We start from the raw sequence: 22,070 nt of genomic DNA on the forward strand, positions 1-22,070 counted from the left end.
GCACCAGGATCTTTATTACAATGAGGACACTGAGGATGATGGACCCTTCTAGATTCCTCTCTGTGTGCCAGGGGCTGTTTAAGGCACTTTACACGTAGAATCTCACTTTATTCTAAAAGTAGCCCTATAGTTAGGTACTATGGTTAGCCCCTTTTTACAGAGGAGAAAACAGGCTCAGAGAAGTTAAGTAGCTTATCTGGGGTCTCCCAGCAGGATACTGGCAGAGGCAGGATTTGAACCCAGGCTGTTGGGTTCTAGCATCCTCATTCTTTAATGCCTGTGCCCTACTGATCAAAATTGTGTTTAAAAATAAAACTCCAGAAAGACTGGGATGAAAACAGCGAAATGCTCTAAATGTTCATTTCTAGGTTGCAAATATGTCTAAGAGGATAAACAGGTGTTTGTTTAATCTTTTTTGTATTTTCCAAATTGCAGATAATGAGCATATGCAGTTTTTATAGTGGAAAAAGACCCCCTGCATTTGAATTTCAAGGCAACTTCCATGATTATAATTAGCAATTACTTCAGGAATATTTATCCAAAGGCCCATCTTCCCACTGGCTGGACGAGCTTTGCAAGGGTCAGGGTTGTACATTTTGCTCACTGCTGTATTCCCAGCCCCTTGCATATTGTTTGGCACTCAGAAGGTGCTCAGTAAAAGTTTTTCCAATGAACTACATCACTCTTCCACTTTGGGTGAGCCCCTTACTGCTCTGAGCCTCAGTATTCCCATCTGTGAGATGGGGGCAAGGACGTCTGCCATGAGGACGAAATGAGATGGTGGGTTGGAAAACTTTATTTAAGGGTTCTTAAACTTGGTGTCCTGTTCCCCCAGCCCCGCCCTTTGAGGAAACAAGCCCCTCTTGCCCCACCCTTCACCTCCCTTCTCTTCCTCCTCCCAATTCCTGGGCATGGAGCGGAGAGCGAAAAGAGCTCTTCCTCCCTTACCTCCAAGACGTCGATGTCTGCATTGCTGAAATCGATGTTGAGGATTTTGGGGAGAGGGACGCCAGAGCCCAGCACGGCTGTGAAAAGAGACAACAACAAAACGGTCAGGCACAGTCAGCGTGGCTAAGACGTGTCAGCCACACAGGAGGCTACCAATATTTTCAAGGAAACCAGCCATTTCTCCTCCGTCTCTAAGCCTTTGTCCTTGTAGATGCTCCCACCCAGAGCACACTCCCTCACCCTTGCCTGCCTGCCAGGCTCTGAGCCTTCCCCAGGACTGTTTGGATGTCATGCCCTCTATGAGATTTCCTCCACCCCAGGCCGAGCAACCTTGGGCTCCTGCCTCTCCCTCGAACTGCCCCCCCCCCCACCATTATTGAAATCACAGAATGTTAATTCTCTGCTTCCACATCTGTCACCTCTACCCGTCTTGTGAGTTTCTTGCAGGCAAGGACTGTGTCCCTGGTGTCGCCCAGCCCTGGGCTGGGCACAGAGGAGTGGACAGATGTTTGCTGAATGGAGGTATGGAAGGATACACATGGGGCCCCAACAAGTGACTGCCATGGGATGTGCTGTTTGCTTTTAGATTGGCAGAACTGAAGTAGATTCATACTGATTCATGTTCTGGGAAGGAAGGAAGGAAGGAAAGGAAGAAGGAAGGAAGGGAGGAAAGAACGTAAGAAGGAAGAGAGGGATGAAAAGACAAGTGAAGGAATCTGGATTAAATGAAGCCAAACAGATTTTCTGCCTCCAGCAGGACTTTTCAGAGAGCAAGGGACATTGTAAACCTACCCCAGAGTAGTATATTCAGAATTTCCCAAACTTGCTTGGCGCCACGGAACCCTTTCCTTAAGAGTATCTTATGGGACAAATTTTTTCACGGAACCCACGTTGAGAATCCTGGCTCTTCTCCAACCTCTCACTTTTGAGAATGGCAAATTGCATTACAGCGAGACCAAGGGGCCTGCTGCCCAGTTCACACCACCTCTTAGTGACCAAGCCAGGGTGAGAGTCTCCACCTCTTGCCTCACAGGTCAGCCCAGCCCAGCCTAGCTCCTGACGTCGTCCTCTCCCGCTGGCGAACGTGCCTGGCCTTGGTGGCCAGGGCTTTTCTGTGATTGAGATTTGGCCTCCTCTGGTGACAGTTTTCGGGATAAAGGTCCATCTGACATCAAGAGCACCCCCAACGAACCCTCGCTGGTAGAGCTCACAGCAGCCCCTCTCTGTCCTCTTCTCCATGACGCAGAAGCAGGGAGAGGGAGGGTGCGGCCAGACCAGTGGAGGCCTTGGGGGCGAGGTTTCCAGTTAAAATGGGGTTCAGCTACCCCAGCCTCCAGTGGCCCTGCAGGTCAGGTGGCTTCCTGATAACATCCTTGAGGCACCACAGAGAGGGGGAATCATGCTCAGTCCCTTCTTTTTATGAAGTTGGGCAAGAAAACCCTCTCATGATAACGTGGCTGCCTAGGGGGCGGATTCTGGGTTAGGAGGCTGGGGAGATCGGTAAGAGCAACTTTAGCTTTATCTGTACTGACGAAACTTTCTACAACAATAATGTATTCACACTGTCTCTGCATGTAAAATTAAATACGTGATATCAAAGATAAAAAAAAAACACAAAACACAAAACACAAAAAACAAAAACAAAAATCAATCAGGGACATAACAATGTCAATATACCTAATAATACTAAACTATATACCTAAAAATGGTTAAGAAGGTAAATCTCACATTATGGGTATTTTACCACGATTAAAAATAAACCTCAAAGATACCAGGAAATATTTTAGGCCATATTTTTTTTTTAACGGAGAAAAAAGAGTTTAATAGGAAATATAACCAGGGGTCGAGATTAATTGCCTCTGGGAGGTGAGATTTTACCTTTTATTTATTTTTTATTTATTTAAAAAAAATTTTTTTTAATGTTTATTTATTTTTGAGACAGAGAGAGACAGAGCATGAACAGGGGAGGGGCAGAGAGAGAAGGAAACAGGCTCCAGGCTCCGAGCTGTCAGCACAGAGCCCGACGTGGGGCTCGAACTCACGGACCGCGAGATCATGACCTGAGCCGAAGTCGGACACTTAACCGACCAAGCCACCCAGGCGTCTCGGGATTTTACCTTTTAAACTGTTCAGGACTTTCTAAAACTTACACACATATAATTTTCATGTGTGATCAGAGTTTTACATGGATAATCAGAAAAATCAGCCAAATAAGTGAAGAAGAAGGAAAGGGAGGAGGAAGAGGAGGAGGAGAAGGAGGAGAAGGAGAGAAGAAGGCGGCAGAAGCAGCAAATATGGAAGTTGATGCACCCTTGGGGCAATATTTGCGCTCAGAGGGTTAAATAAATAAGCTTAGAATGAAGCTCTCAGGAATACGGTTGAGGTAGAATGGCTGTGTGTCAAACATGCCCGACGAACCGGCAGCCGCCAGGTCCCCAAGCCACCCCCCACCCCCGCGGAGGCACAGGCGCCGCTCTCACCGTTCATGGCGGGCAGAAACGCCAGGTCGAAGATCTTCCCCACCAGCACCTCCAAGAGGCCAACCTGCAGGGGAAGGACGAGAACTCAACCCAGGCATTGGTTCGCTCAGATCCCCGGGGGGCCCCTTGAGGCCCTGCCCTGTGGCCGGAAGGCGCAGAGCTGCTCTGGGAGAATCTGGGAGCTGCCGTGACTTTAGAACCACCTAGGTGGACAGCCGCAAAGCTCATCTGTGCACCTGCTCTCGGTGTGGTTGGGGAGACTGAGGCCCAGAGCAGGGCAAGCGCCGGCCCCAGGCTCATGGTGAGGCAGGTACTGGGGGAGGCCCAGAGCACGGGTCTACCGTGGCTCGCTCTGCAGCCACCCTGGTGTCATGGAAGGCCCTCGGGCTGTGTAGCCAACACTCTGGGGTTCCATCCCAGCTCAGTCTCCGTGGGCCTCTGAGAAGTCTCCCTCGCCTCTCTGACCCTCAGTTTCCTCAGCTGTAAAATGGGCCAGCAAGCCCAGCCTGCAAGGATGCGGCGAGGATCACAGGCGGATCAGGTAAAATACCTGGCCTTGAGACTTCTCATGTGCGCACGCTCTTGACTTCTCTAAGCCCTGGTTTCCACAGCTGAAGATAGGAGTGAATACTCCTTTCTCGTACAGCGGTTGTAAAAGCCGGATGTAAACTCCTCCGTGTAAAGTCCCCGCCTGGCTGTAGAACCGCATGGTGCGGCCGCGACAAGAGCACGCGACTTTCATCCCAGCGCTGTGACCTTGGGCAAGCCCCCCAGCTTCTCTGCATTGGGCTGCCTTATCTGGAAAACGGGCTAATAGCTCTACCCAAATCATAAGTTTGTTGTGAGGATTAAACGAGAGAAATTTGGTTAAAAAAAAAAAGAAGCTTAATTTGGTGTCAGTCTCTGTGGCCCCAGAAATAGTCTCTAATTTCACACTGTGCGAGCTTCTTTTCTTCTCGGAGTCCAGAGATGCCAGTTCTGGTCCCAGCTGTGCCCCAGGCAGCTGTGAGGCACGTCGCTGCCCAGCCCTGGGCCCCAGCTTCTCCATCTATAAAATGTGGCTGGTGACACCAGCAACATGGGTTGTGGAGGCTGGGGGTGGAAAACCCCAAAAATAGGCAACACGGTAGGTTTTTGACTCTCTCTGTGCACATGGAAGTCTCACCACGACTGTTCTAGAAAGCAAACATCTGTTGTCAATTTGTAAAAGAGAAGAGGGGCATTTCTGGAGACTCTTGGTGGTGTGGGGGGACCCAAGAATAAACAGATGAAACGGGACCCACCCCTAGAACCTGAGCTTCTCCGGTTAGAAAGGCAGAATTTCAGAACGTGGTGGTAAAGGGGTGGTTAGAAACATATCCGGAACTGTTTGCTTTACAGATGAGGAAACTGAGGCTCGGAGTGGGTTGGTATTGCCCAAAGTCACATAGGAGTCAGTGGCAAAGCCAAGCCTCCAGATCCAGAAAGGAAGGGGTCCTGGGACATGGCTGTCCCTACCGCCCCCCTGCTTCAGAGCAGAGGGATTTGGGCTAGGTTGCCTCCATTAGAGCAGGTGGTTTAAAATGGGACAGCCTCGGGCGCCTGGTTGGCTCAGTTGGTTTGGTGTCCGACTTCGACTCAGGTCATGATCTCGCGGTTCATGAGTTCGAGCCCCGCTTCGGGCTCTGTGCTGACACCTTGGAGCCTGGAGCCTGCTTCCAATTCTGTGTCTCCCTCTCTTTGCCCCTCCCCACTGATGCTCTCTCTCTCTCTCTCTCTCTCTCAAAAATAAAAACCATTAAAATGGGACAGCCTCATTGGCAGAGTTGGAGCTGTGAGTCTGTACTCTGCCCCTCACTGGCTTTGGGGGCCTCAGTTTCCCCACCTGTAAAGGAGGCCTGGCAGAGATGGTGCCAATGTTTAGGAATTCACAGACTCCCTCGGCCCCAGCTAGCCACGTGGGGACACCGTTCCCAGAATATCTTGCCCTTGAGCTTGCGCTTAGTACTTACATCAAAGTTGCCTACGTTTGAGGTTCTGAGGTTGAGGTGAGTCCTGCCAATAAAGCAAACGGCCTGTTAGAAGTGGTGATTGCCTGAGAATCATAAGGGGTTTATATTCCCATAAACTATCGAAAGCCCCTCCGCGAACATCCTCACAAAGACCTTGCTTGACCCGGGGGGCAGTCAGTAAGAACGACGTTGATCTCCGCGTATTGAGCACCAACTATGTGTTAGACGCGACGCGGAGGCTTTTATACTCTACACAGGAGCCCCTTAGCGGAGGTTTTGTTTTCCGTGGTCTCAGTGACCCGCACTCAGCTGCAGTCTGGAAGAGATGATCCCCCTCCTGATGTGCTGCTGGAAGGTCAGTGGTAGCCTAATGCTACATCACAGTGCCTACATCATTCACCCAGCTTCATTCATCTCGGCACCTAGACATTTTATCGTCTTGCATCATCACCAGAAGGCGGGTGAGTACAGCACAGTATTTTGAGAAAGAGAGACGTAAATTTTATTATGGGGTGTCGTTATAATTGTCCTCTTTTATTATGGTTGTTGTTAATCTCTTACCGGGCCTAGTTTATAAATGGAACGTTATCACAGGTTCATTTGTACAGGAAGACCCAGACCCAGTAGAGGTGGGGTTCGGTACCGTCTGCACTTTCAGGCATCTGCTGGGGGTCTTGGAACGTATCCCCTGCGGATAAGGAGGGACTGTCTGTACATAAGGCTCAAATCATAACTGTGACCCCTACTGGCTGTATGTCCTTGGCCAAAGTACTTACCCTCTCTATGCCTCAGTTTCCTCATCTGCAAAGTGAGTGGCTGCAAGGACTAAAGGAATCATCCAAGTCAAGCCCGTGCCTGGTACATAGTGCGTGCCGTGCACACATAAGCAATCATCCCTACCTCGCCGGATCCTTCCGGCAACCCTGTCAGGGAGTAACCTGAGGCTCCCGGGGTAACTGGCCATGGCCACAGAGCTCAGAAGGGAGAGCCCAGGACTCTGCCCTGAGGTGCGTTTTTGGCTGCTGGGCTATTCTGAGGAGGGAGGCTCGAGGCCTGGGTTTGAGGTCCCTGTCTGTGCTGTGAGGGTCTCAGTCTCACTGCACTCGAATCTTACCTGCAAACCCACAGCCCTACCTGCGGCCAGACCAGACTCACGCATGGGGCAAAGCCATTGGGGCCGTAGGGCATCCAGCAGGACAGAAACCAGTGTTTTACTGCCGACTTCCACTCCCTTCCCTCCTTTTCCCTCAGCCCCTCCATCCACAACACCGCAGCTTTTTCCTGCCCTTTAAAGTTTGCCTGCACTGCTCTGGCTGCCCCCCAAGCCCCCACTGGCCCCTTCTCGTCATCCAGGCCTTAGGTCGGGCATCACCTCCTTAGAAACTCTTGGATGGCTCTGAGTCATGTCTTATTTTGAGTAATTCCCATTGTTGGGCTTGATCAACTGTCCTAAGAAGAAAAAGTGATAATGAACGAGGCACACGCTGACAATTTTGCACACAGTCTCGCTTATCTTGAAGTGGGAATGAGAATAGTACTTACTGCCATAGGCTGAGGTCAAGAATGAAATGAATTGAGACACATTCAGGGCTTAGCTGAATGCCTGGCACGTAGTGTTATTATGAGTCCTATGAGGTAGGGACTATTATCCCCATTTTCAGATGAGAAAGCTGAGTTTCAGAGAGACAAAGTCACTTGGCCTCTGTCACACAGCCTGTCAGTGGTCACGTTAGGATCTGAGCTCATATGGCCTGGCTCCAAAGCCTGCACTTGTAACCACGCGATGCAGCTCCAGCTCAGACAGACCTGGGCTGGCCCAGAGCCCCTCTCTGGACCTGCTGTGTGGGCCTGAGTAAGGCAACCCACCTCTCTAAGCCCTAGTTGTCTCCTCTTTAAGATGAGAGATGCCGCAGGGCCATTGTAAGGCTGAACAAGAGAATGCACATAAATACCTAGTGCAAAGCCTGACCCATCATCATCACGGCCGTCATCATTATTATTGATATGGTAGTTGTTGTCGGCAGTAGGTTCCTTCTAGCAAGCTCACGGCATCACCCCCACTGCCCAGCTCACGCCAGCGGCCTTGGCGGTCACAGCCCATTTTCACCTTTGCAGCCTCTTGGATTTACCCAGCCCTGACAGCCATGCTGGGGGACCTCCGGTGACCTCCCAGATGTCCCTTCAGGAGCCGGCACCAGGCACGGCAGCACCAAGGAGGCCTTTCTGAGCAGCAGGGGCCCGAGTCTGCAACCCCCTTACTTGTCCAGCTTGGCGTCGATCATCAGCTTATCCCCCTCCACGGAAAACATGGCCAAGAGTTCTGTGTCCTGGAGGAAAGAGGGATGAGAATGAAGTGTCACCACTGGGAGCGCTCTGTGCACCAGGCGCTGGTTGGGCGCTGCGTCAGCACTCAGCGTAACACAGGCTGTTCCCCGAGGTCTTGGCCAAACCTCCTTTCACGGGCCGCTGAGGCCCCAGTAATGCTCACTCGGCCAGATGAAAAAGAAGGTGTGAGAGTGATCCAGGCAGTGGGAAGGGTATGTGCCAAAGCCCTGGGGCAGGAAAGAGGATGGCGTTAGATGGAAGAGAGAAAGCCGGAGAGCAAGGAGGTAAGAGGGCTGCAGGAGACTGAGTGGGAAGGGGCCAGATCGGGCAGGGCCAGAAAAATCAAGGCTGCATCCTAGAGGCACTGGAGAGCCATGGCAGGACTCTGAGCTGGATCATACAGACATTTAGGCTATTGATGGAAAAATTTCCACACAGCAGGGGCTGATCAACAGGGGACTGAATCAGGCACAGCCATGTCCACTCCCTGGGTGAGAACCAGCCCTTTGAATCTGACATCTGATGATGCCCAGAAAGGACCCCCAATACACCATGGCTTGGCATGGTCTAGCTGAGAATACCCACTTCCCGGATTAGAAGTGGCTCATTTGGTCTTGAGCTCTGGGAGGAAAGACCGAGAAGACATAGCAGATGGGGCAGAACCCTAAGTGTCTGAATCTTAAGCTTTAAGCACCAAGGGGGAAATGGCACTTAACACAGCTCATTGCTTCAACAAATAGGTGCTTTACTGAGCACCTACTATGTGTAGCACTCTGTGGCTAGGCTGAGGATGCTGTAGTGAATAAGACAAATTACATCTCTGTCCAGAAATAAACTAACAAATGCATTTTATAGTGTCAGGTTAAGGCTACAAACCAAGTAACGCAAGAGAGGCAGAGAGAGAGAGAGAGAGAGAGAGACGCATCCAAGCTCACATAGCTAAAAGTGCTAAAGGTTGAATTTGAATCAGATCATCTGGCCCCAAGTTGGGCTTATAGTCACTACGGTTGGTTTTGTGGGGACCTGAGGGGGTCTGGGGACTCCGGAAGACCACTCGGCGCCCCCTCCCCCCCCACTGATACTCACCACATCGATGAGGCAGATGGTGGTCTCAACGTCATTGGGCTGGGAGACCATGACCTCGGAGGTGGCGAACACCCTCACCAGTGCCTTGTCCTTCTGCAGTGTCACTGAAGGCGGGTTCGGTACCTGGATCCTGATGGTGAGTGGGCGGGACTCGGGGTACTGCTGGAACACCTTGCGGGGGGGACACCAGGCCACAGTGAGTGGGGCCCTGGGTAGCAGGGTCAGCAGCCAACTCTAAACACATGGCACAGGTGTCACCCTGGGCACCTGCAGCAATGCCCGAGCCCTGCATGCACGTGAGGGCTCTCACCTGCTGCCGCGTTTGGGGAGGGGGCTGCCCTCTCTGAGCCCCTCATAGGGCGTTGCTACGAGAATTAAATGTGGGGGTGCCGGCAAAGCCTCGAGCTCAATGCCCGATACATGGAAATGCTCAGAATTTGCGACTGAGCAAGATGGGTTTGTCCGGACATTCACGGTTGCATCGAATCATTACAACAAATCCATAGGGTATTTTTTTCTCCGTGTGACAGAGTTAAAAAACTGAGGTTCAAGCAAATTGTCCAAAGTCAGCAGGCGAGCTGAGATGGCAGCCCAGGGCTGTGTCACTCAGAAGCCCAGGGCCCATCTCCCCTCCCGCTGCCTCTGGACACCCCACCTGGAATGAGAAAGTTTGTATTTTGGGGCACCTCACAGTGAAAACTCAGAGCAAGGCACAGCCTACCTGGGTTTGCAGGGGTCTCTGGAGCCCCCCAGGTGGGAGGAATCTGAGCCTGTTTGCTGTGAATGGGCTCCCCAAAAGCTAATGAGCTAAAGGGACGGTTCATCAAAAAGTCAGTTCCCATATGTGCTGAATTACTGCTTTACCAAAAACTTTATTTTAAGGAACATTCTTCTTTCTTCTTTCTTTTTTTTTTTTTTTAATTTTTTTTTTTTCAACGTTTATTTATTTTTGGGACAGAGAGAGACAGAGCATGAACGGGGGAGGGGCAGAGAGAGAGGGAGACACAGAATCGGAAACAGGCTCCAGGCTCTGAGCCATCAGCCCAGAGCCTGACGCGGGGCTCGAACTCACGGACCGCGAGATCGTGACCTGGCTGAAGTCGGATGCTTAACCGACTGTGCCACCCAGGCGCCCCTCTTCTTTCTTTTTTTAAAAAAAGACTTTAATCTCTACACCCAGCGTGGGGCTCACATTCATGACCCCCAAGATGAAGAGTTGCATGCTCTTCTGACTGAGCCAGCCAGATGCCCCGAAGGAACACTTTTCTTAAAAATACTAAATGGGGGCACCTGGGTGGCTCAGTCGGTTAGGTGCCCGACTTCAGCCCAGGTCATGATCTCGTGGTTTGTGAGTTCGAGCCCCACGTCGGGCTCTGGGCTGACGGCTCGGAGCCTGGAGCCTGCTTCTGATTCTGTGTCTCCCTCTCTCTCTGCCCCTCCCCCACTCACGCTCTGTCTCTCTCTCCTTCAAAATTAACATTAAAAATTTTTTTAAAAATATATATTAAATGAATTTAACTATATGGGAAAAACTACAAAGTTACTTTAAAAAGAAATCCATGTAAATGGAAACTTCTCCGCAGGCAATGCAGCAGTGTGAATCCTGGAACTAAGAAGATTCTACTCACGTTCTTGAACACATTGTCAAGGTGAAATTCTTTTATTTATTCTTACTTATTTTTAAAAAGTTTTTGTAAAGTTTATTTATTTATTTTGAGAGAGCACAAGCAGGGGAGGAGCAGACAGAGAGGGAGGGAGAGAGAATCCCAAGCAGGCTCCATGCTTTCAGCACAGAGCCTGATGCAGGGCTCAAACTCACGAACGGAGAGATCATGACCTGAGCCAAAATCAAGAATCAGATGCTTAATTAACGCATCCGACTGAGCCACCCAGGCACCCCAAGGTGAAATTCTTTTAAACAAACTCTTGATCTGTTGGCAAATCTAGTAGATTTAGCCAAATGACCACTGAGCGAATTCACCCTTTGGCAAATTGGCTTTCAACAAATCAATAATTTGGTAACTGGCTTTTCACAAGGGGATTTTGGGGATACCTGGAGGAGCCAACCCCAACATACACGGTCTCCAATAATTAGCAACACCTTCCTTCACAGGGACGCGGAGAGGTTACCTCAAACTCTCCCCACAGCAGCAGGAGACCCAGGATGTGCACCCCAGCTCTGATTAAGCCTGGATCTCCGGGGGACACTCTCTGTGTCTAGCCTGAATCTCTGCTGCTGCAGACCCAGAGTCCCATTTCAAGGTCTGAGTCTTTGTGCCAGCACAGCATTTGCCATGTTGTGTGACTTCTCTGAGCCTCTGTTTCCCTGTCTGTGAAATGGATTGCTCCCCTTTTCCGGCTCCATGAATGAGGGGGATGATTAAAACCAAATAAAAGAGGGGATTCTTAATTTTTTTTCATAAACTGTAAAGTGCAGTGGACATAGAAGTGGTCCAGTAAATAAAAGGTCCATTTGATAGAACTCTACCTGCCCCTGGGACCTGCCGCTGTTTTTGACCTCAGATAATGGTGCTATGCCATTCAGCTTCCAACCGCATGAGGGCGATAGTGATCATTTGTTGACTTAGGTCTCCTTTCCTGCTTCTGAAGTCGAACCAGGAGCAGAACAAGTAGAAAAGAGATGAAAAATGTCTAAAATGGTCGTAGGTTACAGCAATCCTTTGTACCTGCCTAGCGCTTACTGTGTAAGAAGCTCTCTCCTGCCAGGTGCAGGCTAACAGGTTTTGGACCAGCGCTGGGACAAGAACTGGGATCGGAAAGGCCTTTGTTCCAATCGTATATAGCTAATAATCTGACAAGAGCACACTTGCCCTTTCTAAAAAAAAAAAAAAAGATTTTGTTATTATGAACAAGAACAATAATAGTGAACATTTATCAAATGCCTACTCTGTGCTTATGTTCAACTCCCAGGTTCACAGCCACATGGTGAAGTGGGCATTGTTAGCCCCATTTCCCAGAGGAGAAAACGGAGGCTCAGAGAGACGTCATTTGCCTATGGTAGTATGGTTGAGATATGCTTAGCTGGAATTCAAGTTCATGTTTGCTCCAAAACTCTGGCTCCTCCCTTCTGAGCTACCATGCACCTGCGCGTGTCAGCATCTTTACGTGAACCATCATCACCTTCATCTCCTTCACTCTCCTAGACGAAGGTGTGGAGTAGGAGCTTGCATCCTTTTTTTACCAATGAGGAAGCCAAGGCTCAGAGATGTTAAGACTCTTGCCTGAAGACACACAGCGATGAAGTAGCCAGACGAGGATTAGAAAGGTGCAGACCAGTCCACAGCTACAGCTCAGGGTCTTTCCACCTCAACCCTCCATGCCCTCCTGGCATGGGGATTTGGACACCACACCTTTGTCACTGCACTCAGATCACCCCACCCTGGTTGTGGGCGTCTCCCCTTCTGACCCAGTTCCCGGGACACCTAGAAGGAGGGGAGGGCTGAAGACAAGGGGACGCGTCTGCTTTACATACCTTGGGAATCAGAGCTCCCAGCGTGGACGTGGTGAGAGGAGGAAGTTCTTCAAACTGCAGGGCAAGAAGGGGCATGTGAGTCCCTGAGGCTGCAGGGACAGACAGGAGTTGCTAACACAGTGCTTAAACGCCTACACACCCTCAGGCAACCAGCAGAGGCATCTTCTTCCCTTCAAAGACCCCTTGGGAGGTCCTGCCTGTCCAATGGCAACCCACATACTGATCACGGCAGCCATCTTGTGGTCAAGGGGACAGGGCCAGCCACTTAAGCTTACTATAGGCATGACTTTATGGGGGCAGGAGGTAAGAAAAGACCTGACTCTTTCTCCTCTAGATGTAATTCTTAACTTTTTTTGTTGATTTATTTATTTATTTACTCATTCATTTATTTATTTATTCATTCATTCAGAGAGAGAGAGAGAAAGAGGCAGAAAGAGAAGGAGAGAGAATCCTAAGCAGGCTCTGCACGCCAGCTTGGAGCCCCACGTGGGCCTTGAACCCACAAACCGTGAGATCATGACCTGAGTCAAAACCAAAAGTCAGATACTTAACCGACTGAGCCACCCAGGCGTGCCTAAATGCAATTCTTTATCAAAACAAGGTGAACATCGGTGAGTCCATGTGCATAGCCCAGTGTCCACTAAATGCATAATTCTGCCATATCCAAAGATCTGCTTTTGAAAACCTCAAATACTAAAAAATGAAAAGTCTGGGGCGCCTGGGTGGCGCAGTCGGTTAAGCGTCCGACTTCAGCCAGGTCACGATCTCGTGGTCCGTGAGTTCGAGCCCCACGTCAGGCTCTGGGCTGATGGCTCAGAGCCTGGAGCCTGTTTCCGATTCTGTGTCTCCCTCTCTCTGCCCCTCCCCCGTTCATGCTCTGTCTCTCTCTGTCCCAAAAATAAATAAACATTGAAAAAAAAATTTAAAAAAAAAAATGAAAAGTCAGTACCATTTGACAGAAAGAAATGGCAACTGTGAAAGTAAATCCAATAAAAATGAAACAGTGCCATTATATTCTCCATGGATCTTGTCTGTGGAGGGCTTTGAGGGGGGTGAGTCCTGTTCTCTCTGAGTTACAAAGAGGACACTTAAAAGTACAAGAGAGGATTAACTATATACTAGCACCAAATGGAGACTTCTTGGTGGAATCAAGATGGACGTAATTCATACGGTGGTTTTTTTGGAGAATAGCTTGTTCTTAGGAGACACACACAAATTTATGGAGTGGGATGTCATGTTTCTAAAAACTTAAATTGTTCAACAATAGCTAGCTAGTTTGCTGATAGATAGGTTAAATAGGTGGATGAATGGAATGATGGAAGGAAAGAAGGAAGGAAGGGAGGGAGGGAGGGAGGAAGGAAAGGAGGGAGGAAGGGAGGAAGGGAGGAAGGAAGGGAGGGAGGGAAGAGGGGAGGAACGGAGGGAGGAAGGAAGCATGGATGAGTAGGTGGGTAGATCAGTGGGTGAGCAGATGGATGGATCCGTAGACATGAAGCAAATATGGCAAAATATTAACTGGTGAATCTAGGTGAAGGATATTTGGGCACTGTGCTATTTTGTAACTTTTCTGAAGGCTTGACATTTAAAAATAATTTTTTTTTCAACGTTTATTTTTTTGGGACAGAGAGAGACAGAGCATGAACAGGGGAGGGGCAGAGAGAGAGGGAGACACAGAATCGGAAACAGGCTCCAGGCTCTGAGCCATCAGCCCAGAGCCTGACGTGGGGCTCGAACTCACGGACCGCGAGATCGTGACCTGGCTGAAGTCGGACGCTTAACCGACTGCGCCACCCAGGCGCCCCGAAGGCTTGACATTTTTAAAAGAAAACGTTTGGAAAGAAAATCATTCTGGAGCATACCTTATTCTTATGTATCTTTCAGTTATTTAATACCAATGTTTACCAAGTAAAAGGATCCTAAGCATTTATATTGAGATACGTATGTAAGAATATACACTATGATTTTAAAGAAGGAGTGACATAAAATTAAATAGAACTGAATAGAGACCAACTTTCTCATCATATGATTTGATCTTCTTTAATGCCACGTCAATGAATCACCTAAAATCATCTCAGTCACCGTGCTTTGGTAAACACTGACATAACCAATACATGCCCGTGAGTGCGAAATGAGTCAGGGGCGCACTGTCTGCTTACTGTTCTCACTTGAAAGCAATTTGCCCAAGGCTGTGGGGACTAGACAGGACCAACGGGGAGCTGTTTGCTGCCCGGCCCAGCCCACCTCCGGATGGGACCATGACTCACCATGCCGTCGGTGATGTCGATATCCAGTGCCCCCTGCTTCTGCAGGAGGGCCAACACTGAGCCCAGGAAGTTGGCAGAAATGGCCAGTTGGGAGTTGGTGTTGTCGCCCATGGGGGGTAATTCTGGCATCTTTTGTCTGGGAGTCATGGCTGGTCGCCCCAGTGGATAGTCAATGAGCTCTCCTCCAGCCTCCCCGACCAGAGTCTGGGGAAGCAGAGAGGAAAGGGGTCACAGGGAGGGTTACAGGGAGATGAGCGGAGGAGGCTGAGACTGGGGTGACGTCCTGGCAGCCTTCCTCGATTAAACCCACTGGGTCTGAGTTACCCTTTCTTTTATGGTCTCTGGCTTTTCTTCGTTTGTGATGGCATGGAACCTCCTGCAGTTCTCACTTTATGGCCACTTACAGCCATGAGCTATCGCCCTTTATTTTAAATACGTGTCCAACATGGATTCTTGCCCCTCCACCCTGCCAAAAGGAGCTAATTACGTGTCCGCACAGTGCCTATGGCGTATCTACTCCCTGAAGACCAGACCCCTCTCCCTGCTCTACAGATGCTGTGTGGTCTGCCCGTGGGGACTTCTCCGCCTCGTTGAGAGCCACTCCGTCCCTACTGCCCCTGGTCAGTCCCTGCCACCACCTCACTACTCCCACCGTGGCTCCTTCCCACATACTGTTCCCTGACCCACGCTCTTCTCTTATTATGGCCCACTTACTGGCAGGTCTCAGCTTACATGTCACTTCCTCCGGGAAGCCCTCCATGACCTCCCTGGATACAGCCTGACTCCTTGCTTTAGGCTCTGATATCCTGGGACCCTCTTGCACAGAACTGATGATCTTTAATTGTGTATTTGTTTGAGTGACTCTTGGATGGCCTAGCCCCTCCAACGGATTGTAAGCTCCATTAAGGCAGAGGTCTTGCCTTGTTCACGGTGCACCCCCAGCCCCAGCACGGAGTCTGGCACGCAGCAGGTAACCGACAAACACCTCTTGAATGACTACTGTTTGCGAATAGACTGGGGGGCACGTATATGTGTTCACACGTATCCTGTGTACGTGGCAGCGTGGGGTTCACCCGCAGTTCTGTAGCTGATAGAGCAGCGGGGGAAGCACCCATGTTGGTACAGGCTGGGGGGGAAGAACGTGTGTGTGTGCCCCGTGCACAGGTAGGGGTCAGATTCAGTGGTGTGCTGGAACCCGCTCACGCCAGCTCGGAAGAGCAAAAGCTCCATGCATGTGATATAAAGTTAGTAGCTTGAAACTGGCCCTGGTGGGAGTCTTTAGAGCATGGACATCAGCACGGAGGTCACCTTATTATGTCATACAGTGGCTGTGAAGACAGACGGAGTCAATCTACATAAAGCACTTGGAACGTGCCTGCCACGCAGCGAACACTTGGTAAGTGTTGGCTGCGATTGTGTTTCCTGATGTGGCTTCTGGAAGGTCTTCAAGTAATCAGAAGAGGGTCCTGGTCCAACACTGCTTCCCAGACACTGAGTAGAAGCCCATGGGTCTGGCGCTCACACCCCTGCCCGCCTTCCCTTCCCTGAGGCCCCGGCACTCACGTTGAGGTCCAGCTCCAGGAATTCCCCGGTCACGAGCGGGAGGCTGGAGAAGGTATACTGAACACTTCCCAATATCCCCAGAGGAACCAGAGCTGCAGGAAAAGGTGGGGTCACAGGGAGTCCCCTTCATCCTCCCAGATGCCTTCCCTTCTTATGCCCCAAGGGGGGCGGGGCAGCAAGGCTCCAGCTCCAGACGGCAGCATGAAAAGAACAAGAGTTCTGGGTTCAAATCCCACCTCTGCCTCTTCCTTGCTGTGTGACCTCAGGCAAGACACTGTGCCTCTCTGAACCTCAGTTTCTTCCTCTGTAAAATAGGTTTGTATAACTCCTTGGACTATATTGTGGGGTCTGTGGGATTCTGGATATTGATAAGCTTTGTAAACTGTGGAGTACTGTGACCAGGGAGGAAGTTTTAAGGTTCCACAACGTGGTGCTTAGTTGAAGCTGGCATTTCCCTGACTGCTTATGACCAACAGCCCCATCTTCTGGGCTCTCCCTCCCTTGTTCCTGGCCACAAAAGGACAGAATTTCACCCGTCTGCAAAAGCCATCCCCAAACTTCCTGGGGTCCCAGAGAGACGGGAGCGCCACCCAAGAGGACCGCCCTGTATGGCTATAGATACTGTGCACCTCACAAGTCAGGTGCCTCTGTTATGTTGCAGTCTATGTGAAAGGAGGTCCCTGCCATCCTGCTGTGCATGAACCGCACAACCATACGGGGCAGGCTTGCCTCCAGGAATGTTCACTCAGAAATCGTGGACCACGGCTGGTATCGGAGCCTGGTTCTAGGGACCTGAACGGTATTCATGGTGTCTCCTGTTATTCACTCTCCAATCCCTCTGTGGGCTGAAGCCAGCCCCCCATATTAGAGTTGAGGAACTGGAAGGAGTCTTTCCAAGTCCACACAGCTGTCAGGAAAGAGCCAGGGCTCTGACCAGCCTCACTGTCTCTGTCCAGAGACTTAGCCACCGGGCCAGGTGGGATGCTCCTCCCTCCGGGGGCATGTCTGGCGCCAAGAGGGAAGGCCAGGTAGCCTCTCTCCTGTGACATCAGCCACACCACGCTCTAAGGGCCCGAGAGGGGCCTGGTGCCCCCACCTCACTGGACTTTCCTCCCAGACATGCTATGCCCCCCGGCGCCTTCCCTGGCTGGGCCCAAATCAGGGCTGGAAGACGCTGGCTGAATGAAGCAAAACAGGAAGGACTTACAGTCCACGAGACCCAGCTGGTCGTTGACAAGACCCAGCACCACATCCACGATGGGGCAGAGCTGTGGGGGAGAGATGGAATGAGGTTCTGGAGCCGGGGCTGGGCGCTGGGGCGCAGGGCGCAGGGATAGCAATGACAATAGCTGCGTTTACTGCCTGCGTGCTCTGTGCCTGGCACTGTCCTCCCCACAGCCCTGCGGGGAAGGCGCTCTCCTGATCCCCATTTTATATATGGGAAAACCGAGATCAGAGAGGTGATAGGATTGTCACGTGGCTCGCAAGTGCCCGAGCTGGGATTCAAACCAGAACTGTGTGACTCTTAAGCTCCACTTCCTTATCCCGTCACTCATCTGTCCCTCCACATTCGTCAGGATCCTCCCCAGACCCCCAAGAACAGGCCCCAGCCCTCTGGTTCCTCTGGGTCACCTGCACGCCCACAGGGATGGAGGCTGGACTGCGCTCCCTCCGTCTGGGGAAAGTCTGTGCTCCTTGCTCCCCATCCCAGGATAGGTTCTTACCAAGTCAGGGAGGACGTTGGCCAGGACTCGGTTCACTAAGTTGTCCACGAGGTTGGGGAGAAGCCTGAGGAGAGAGGAGTGGGGGAGGAGGAGGGAGCTCACCAAGCTTGTCCATGCAGCGTCCCGAGCCAGGCCCTGGGCAGCGAGAACCCCTGAGTGCTGGAAAATTGTTCCGAAAGCCAGATAGACAATGTACATTCACCACAGACCTGGCCGGACAGGCTGCCCAGGCAAATTGCTTGGCTTTTCATTCACTCATTCACTCATCCATCCATCCGTTTGTTCAACAGACGCTCCTTGAACTCTGCACTGGGCTAGGCCCAGGCTGGGATGCTCCTGTGTGCAGAAGTCACTCCCTCCTGCTCATCTGCCCCTCTAGCGGGCTGCTTGCTGCAGGAAAACGAACATATTCCTCTGTCCAAGCACCCAGCACAGTACCTGGGGCACCGTACGTGCTCAATAAATGTGTGTGGAAGGGACGGGAGGAGAAATACTGGCCGACAAAATGTGCTCATGGGGTCCACAGGAGAAAACGAGCTGTTGCTGTTGAAAGTCTGGGAGATGGAATTGGTTCTACAGACAAGGAAACAGCTCTGGAGAAGTGGTCCAAGTGCATCATCCAGCTGTAAACAAACCGTCCTAACCAGTTGGTTAAGGGGGGAAAGAGATCATAGTATTGATGCATAGGCAAGACACCTAGATGGACAGACAGACAGACTTGTAGGGCAAGGGTTTATTTCCCGAGGCCCCGCAGTGAAAAGAAGGTGAGCGAAACATGGTCATCCTCACGCAGTGTCACCGATAGCTTGGCCCCTTAAAAATCCGCCCTTCTGTCCCCACTGAACACTGCCCTGCCTGCACCCTCCCAGCTTGTGTCCAACGCTTGCCAGTTTGACAGAGCAAAGCATTTCTTGAGATCATGTCCTAATTAGAACATTTCTGTACACGTTTTGGTCTCCTTCTTAGGTGGATTCACAGCTTAAGGGACCTTGTGTTGGTTCCAATGCTCTGTGGATGATAAGGCCCTTGAGAATTTATCCATGCATGGGTGCGTGCGTGCGTGTGTGTGCATATGTGTGTGTGGGGGGTAATTTGAATTTAACCTATGTCCATTCAGGGCACAGACCGTTGTCTCCTTCTGAGAAATTATCCAACAGATACATCGGCCCATGTTTAAAATGTACATAATTCACTGTAACCTATTCATCAGAGCAGAAGATTAGACAAATTGCAATGTCCCCACACCAGGGGACTGGACGAATACATGATGGCTCATCCGGACAACGGAATACCACACAGCTGTAAAAAGTTAAACAAAAAGGAAGCTCTTGATGTCCAAATACAGGAAAATCTCCAAATAGAGTAAATGAAAAAGTGCAAGGTGATGTTTATAGTATGTGTCCACTTGTGTTAAAAGGAGGGTGGGGAATGAGACTCTATGTTCATGTTTGCTTCATTTGTAGAAAAGAATTGGAAGGAGAATCAAGAAACAAGCACAGTGAGCTTGTGGGGGGGGGGCAGGGAGATGGGAGACAGGGTGAGAGGGGGCTCTCCAGTCTGTGCCTTTGTATTTTTGTATATCTTTGAACCATGTACTACCAAAAATATTTCCTAGAAAATTAAAAAATCTGTGAGGTTTTAGGATGCCTGGGTGGCTCAGTTGAATAAGCATCCAACTCTTGATTTCGGCTCAGGTCATGACCTCACGGTTCATGGGTTCAAGCATCGCACCCTCTCACTCACAATAAATAAATAAACTTTAAAAAATCAATCTTTGAGGTTTCTGGGTGCTTCTCTCCCCTCCTCTTCTCACCAAAATATCAGGGGCCAATTTTCTCTGTCCTTACCCACTCTAGAGCAGAAACAAAGACTCAGAGAAGTTCACATGAATCAGAAATTCTTGGGGTCAAGTCGTACAGTGAGGTTATCTGCTCCCAAAGTCTAGATAAGATGAGCACTGGAGTGACAGGGGCAAAAAGATTGATAAGACAGGAGGGGGAGGAGCAGGCAGCCAGAGGCCTCAATGGGAGAAGCCAAAAAGACACATTTCCCATGATGAAGGCCAGGGAGGGAGGAGAAAGGGGCTCAGCTCTGAGCTGCCCTGGTGTGCCCTCATCCAAGACCATCACCTGGAGGCAGCGTACCCCTCAATACACACACACTTGAAACCTCTCTGGTTGTGTTGGCCACTTTGTGGGGAGGCTATGATAGAAAAAAACCCAACCCCTAACCAAGGTTGCATTGGATAGAACCAACTGGGAAACTTCCCCATGAGTTGGGGCTCCAAGGGACAGAAAATTCCTGCTAGACATATGTTCAGAAAACTCTTAAAATTTTTAAAAAAATTTTTATTCATTTTTGAGAGAAAGAGAGAGAGAGAGAGAGAGAGAGAGAGAGAGAATGAGCGGGGGAGGGGCAGAGAGAGAGAGGGAGACACAGAATTTGAAGTAGGCTCCAGTCTCTGAGCTGTCAGCACTGAGCCGACGTGGGGCTCAAACCCCCAAACTGCGAGATCATGACCTGAGCTGAAGTCGGATGCTGAAACCAACTGAGCCACCCAGGCGTCCCAGAAAACTCTTTTTCAAAATATTTATTTATTTTTAGAGGGGAGAAAGGGCAGAGAAAGGGAGAGGAAGCATCCCAAGCAGGCTCCGCACTGTCAGCACAGAACCCAACACGGGGCTCGAAGCCACAAACCGTGAGATCATGAGGTGAGCCGAAATCTAGAGTTGGAGGTGTAATCAGCTGAGCCACCCAGGCGCCCCTCTTCAGAAAACTTAAAATGTGCCAGGTTCTGTACTGTTTTGCATTCGTTATCTCCATTCCAAAGGGAAAGAGAATTAGCCCATTTCACAGACACAGCAAGTGGAGCTCAGATTCAGAGGGCAGCAGAGTTGCTCAAAGTCACACAGCAAGGAATCGTGGAGGTTGAACCGCAGGCTGCTTCTAGAGCCTCTGCTCCTGACCACATGGTTTATCAAAGATAGACCACTCCACCATCCACCGAGGCACTCCACTGCCCACCGGTACTCACCCTCGAAGCAGCTTGACTTTGATACCCCCCAGGAGGGTGTCACATCGCTCCACAACTAGCCGAGGGTAGCCTGTGCGGTCCATGGTCAGCCGGACCTTGGCTGTGATGTTCACTTCCACCGCGATGTCCAGGAAGCCAATGAGACTAGAGGAGGTCGTGGGGCCAGGGAGACGGCTAGTCAACCTCAGCCTCCAGGCCTCCAGCCTCATTCAGTTCTACCCAGCACCTTGCACCTTGGGCTGTCTTTGCTGTCCCCGACCCTTGCTGTCGTGCATCTATTCTGCGCCTTGCTCATCTCTAGGGGTCCCAAACCAGAAGGCTTCCCGGGTCCCTCTACATCCATGAACAAATCCATCTCCCACTTAGTCGATGAGAGAGCCTCAAAGGCTGGGAACAGGAGTCAACAAATGAACTCTATACATAAATTCTGGTTTTCAAAGTGACTACCCACTGACCTAGCCTTATAGACAGGACCTCGTCCCATGGGGAGAAATCAGCACAAAAGTCCACTCTCTAAAGTCCTCCGCTAAGCACCTACTTTGTGGCGGGCACTATCAGGGAGACATTTTCTTGCTTTCCCTCCCTTGCGGCCACAGCCACCTGGAAAAGGAGATGTCACTATGTCCGTGGCAGGTGAAGACACTAAGACTTGGTGACATTAGGGGCTGACCAGAGGTCACACAGCTTGTAATAGAGTCAGGATTCAAAGCCAGGCTGTCACCTGTCTCTAGTCTCCCAGATCTTAACACCCATGCAGGCTACCTTCACTGCTGACTGGGACCGGAAGATGGCCTGAGCCCAAGGGTATAAGTCAGGTGCCGGTAACACATTCTGTGTTAGTATTCCTCACATTACGGACAAAGAGGCTGGGGTGCAGACAGGGGAAATGACCTGCTCAAGATCTTTCATCCAGGACCTCGGGTGGTGGGGACCCCTCCAGGGATGAGGGTACACACCTCTTCCCATTGATGGCCACGCGGGTGTACAAGCTCAGGTAGACGCCCACACCAGGCAGGAGCCGCACGGACACTCGGGGGAGGGTCAGCTCCACGATGCGCAGCCTGCATAGGACCCAGGCTGGTGAGATGGTCATCCCCGGGGTCTGCCGCACTTCACTGGGGGTGCCCTGTGTCATACACCCCCTTCTCTGTGCCACATTCAT

The 22,070-nt window shown here is 50.7% G+C and overlaps 1 protein-coding gene across 1 annotated transcript in view; it reads right to left on the bottom strand.

The window, feature by feature from the left end:
- The window catches only part of BPIFB4 (BPI fold containing family B member 4), a 28,991-nt gene that overhangs the window by 4,023 nt on the left and 2,898 nt on the right, over positions 1-22,070 (bottom strand). Inside the window, exons 4-15 of the mRNA XM_043553260.1 lie at positions 21,865-21,969; positions 20,909-21,052; positions 17,875-17,938; positions 17,358-17,418; positions 16,151-16,242; positions 14,588-14,791; positions 12,324-12,377; positions 8,831-9,001; positions 7,679-7,746; positions 5,420-5,462; positions 3,429-3,492; positions 949-1,025 (exon numbers count right to left, since the gene is read on the bottom strand). Of these exons, the coding sequence (XP_043409195.1) occupies positions 949-1,025; positions 3,429-3,492; positions 5,420-5,462; positions 7,679-7,746; positions 8,831-9,001; positions 12,324-12,377; positions 14,588-14,791; positions 16,151-16,242; positions 17,358-17,418; positions 17,875-17,938; positions 20,909-21,052; positions 21,865-21,969 (1,147 nt within the window). The remainder of the gene's footprint in view (positions 1-948; positions 1,026-3,428; positions 3,493-5,419; positions 5,463-7,678; positions 7,747-8,830; positions 9,002-12,323; positions 12,378-14,587; positions 14,792-16,150; positions 16,243-17,357; positions 17,419-17,874; positions 17,939-20,908; positions 21,053-21,864; positions 21,970-22,070) is intronic.

This window comes from Prionailurus bengalensis, chromosome A3 (genome assembly GCF_016509475.1).
Source record: "Prionailurus bengalensis isolate Pbe53 chromosome A3, Fcat_Pben_1.1_paternal_pri, whole genome shotgun sequence".
Taxonomy (NCBI): Eukaryota; Metazoa; Chordata; class Mammalia; order Carnivora; family Felidae; genus Prionailurus; species Prionailurus bengalensis.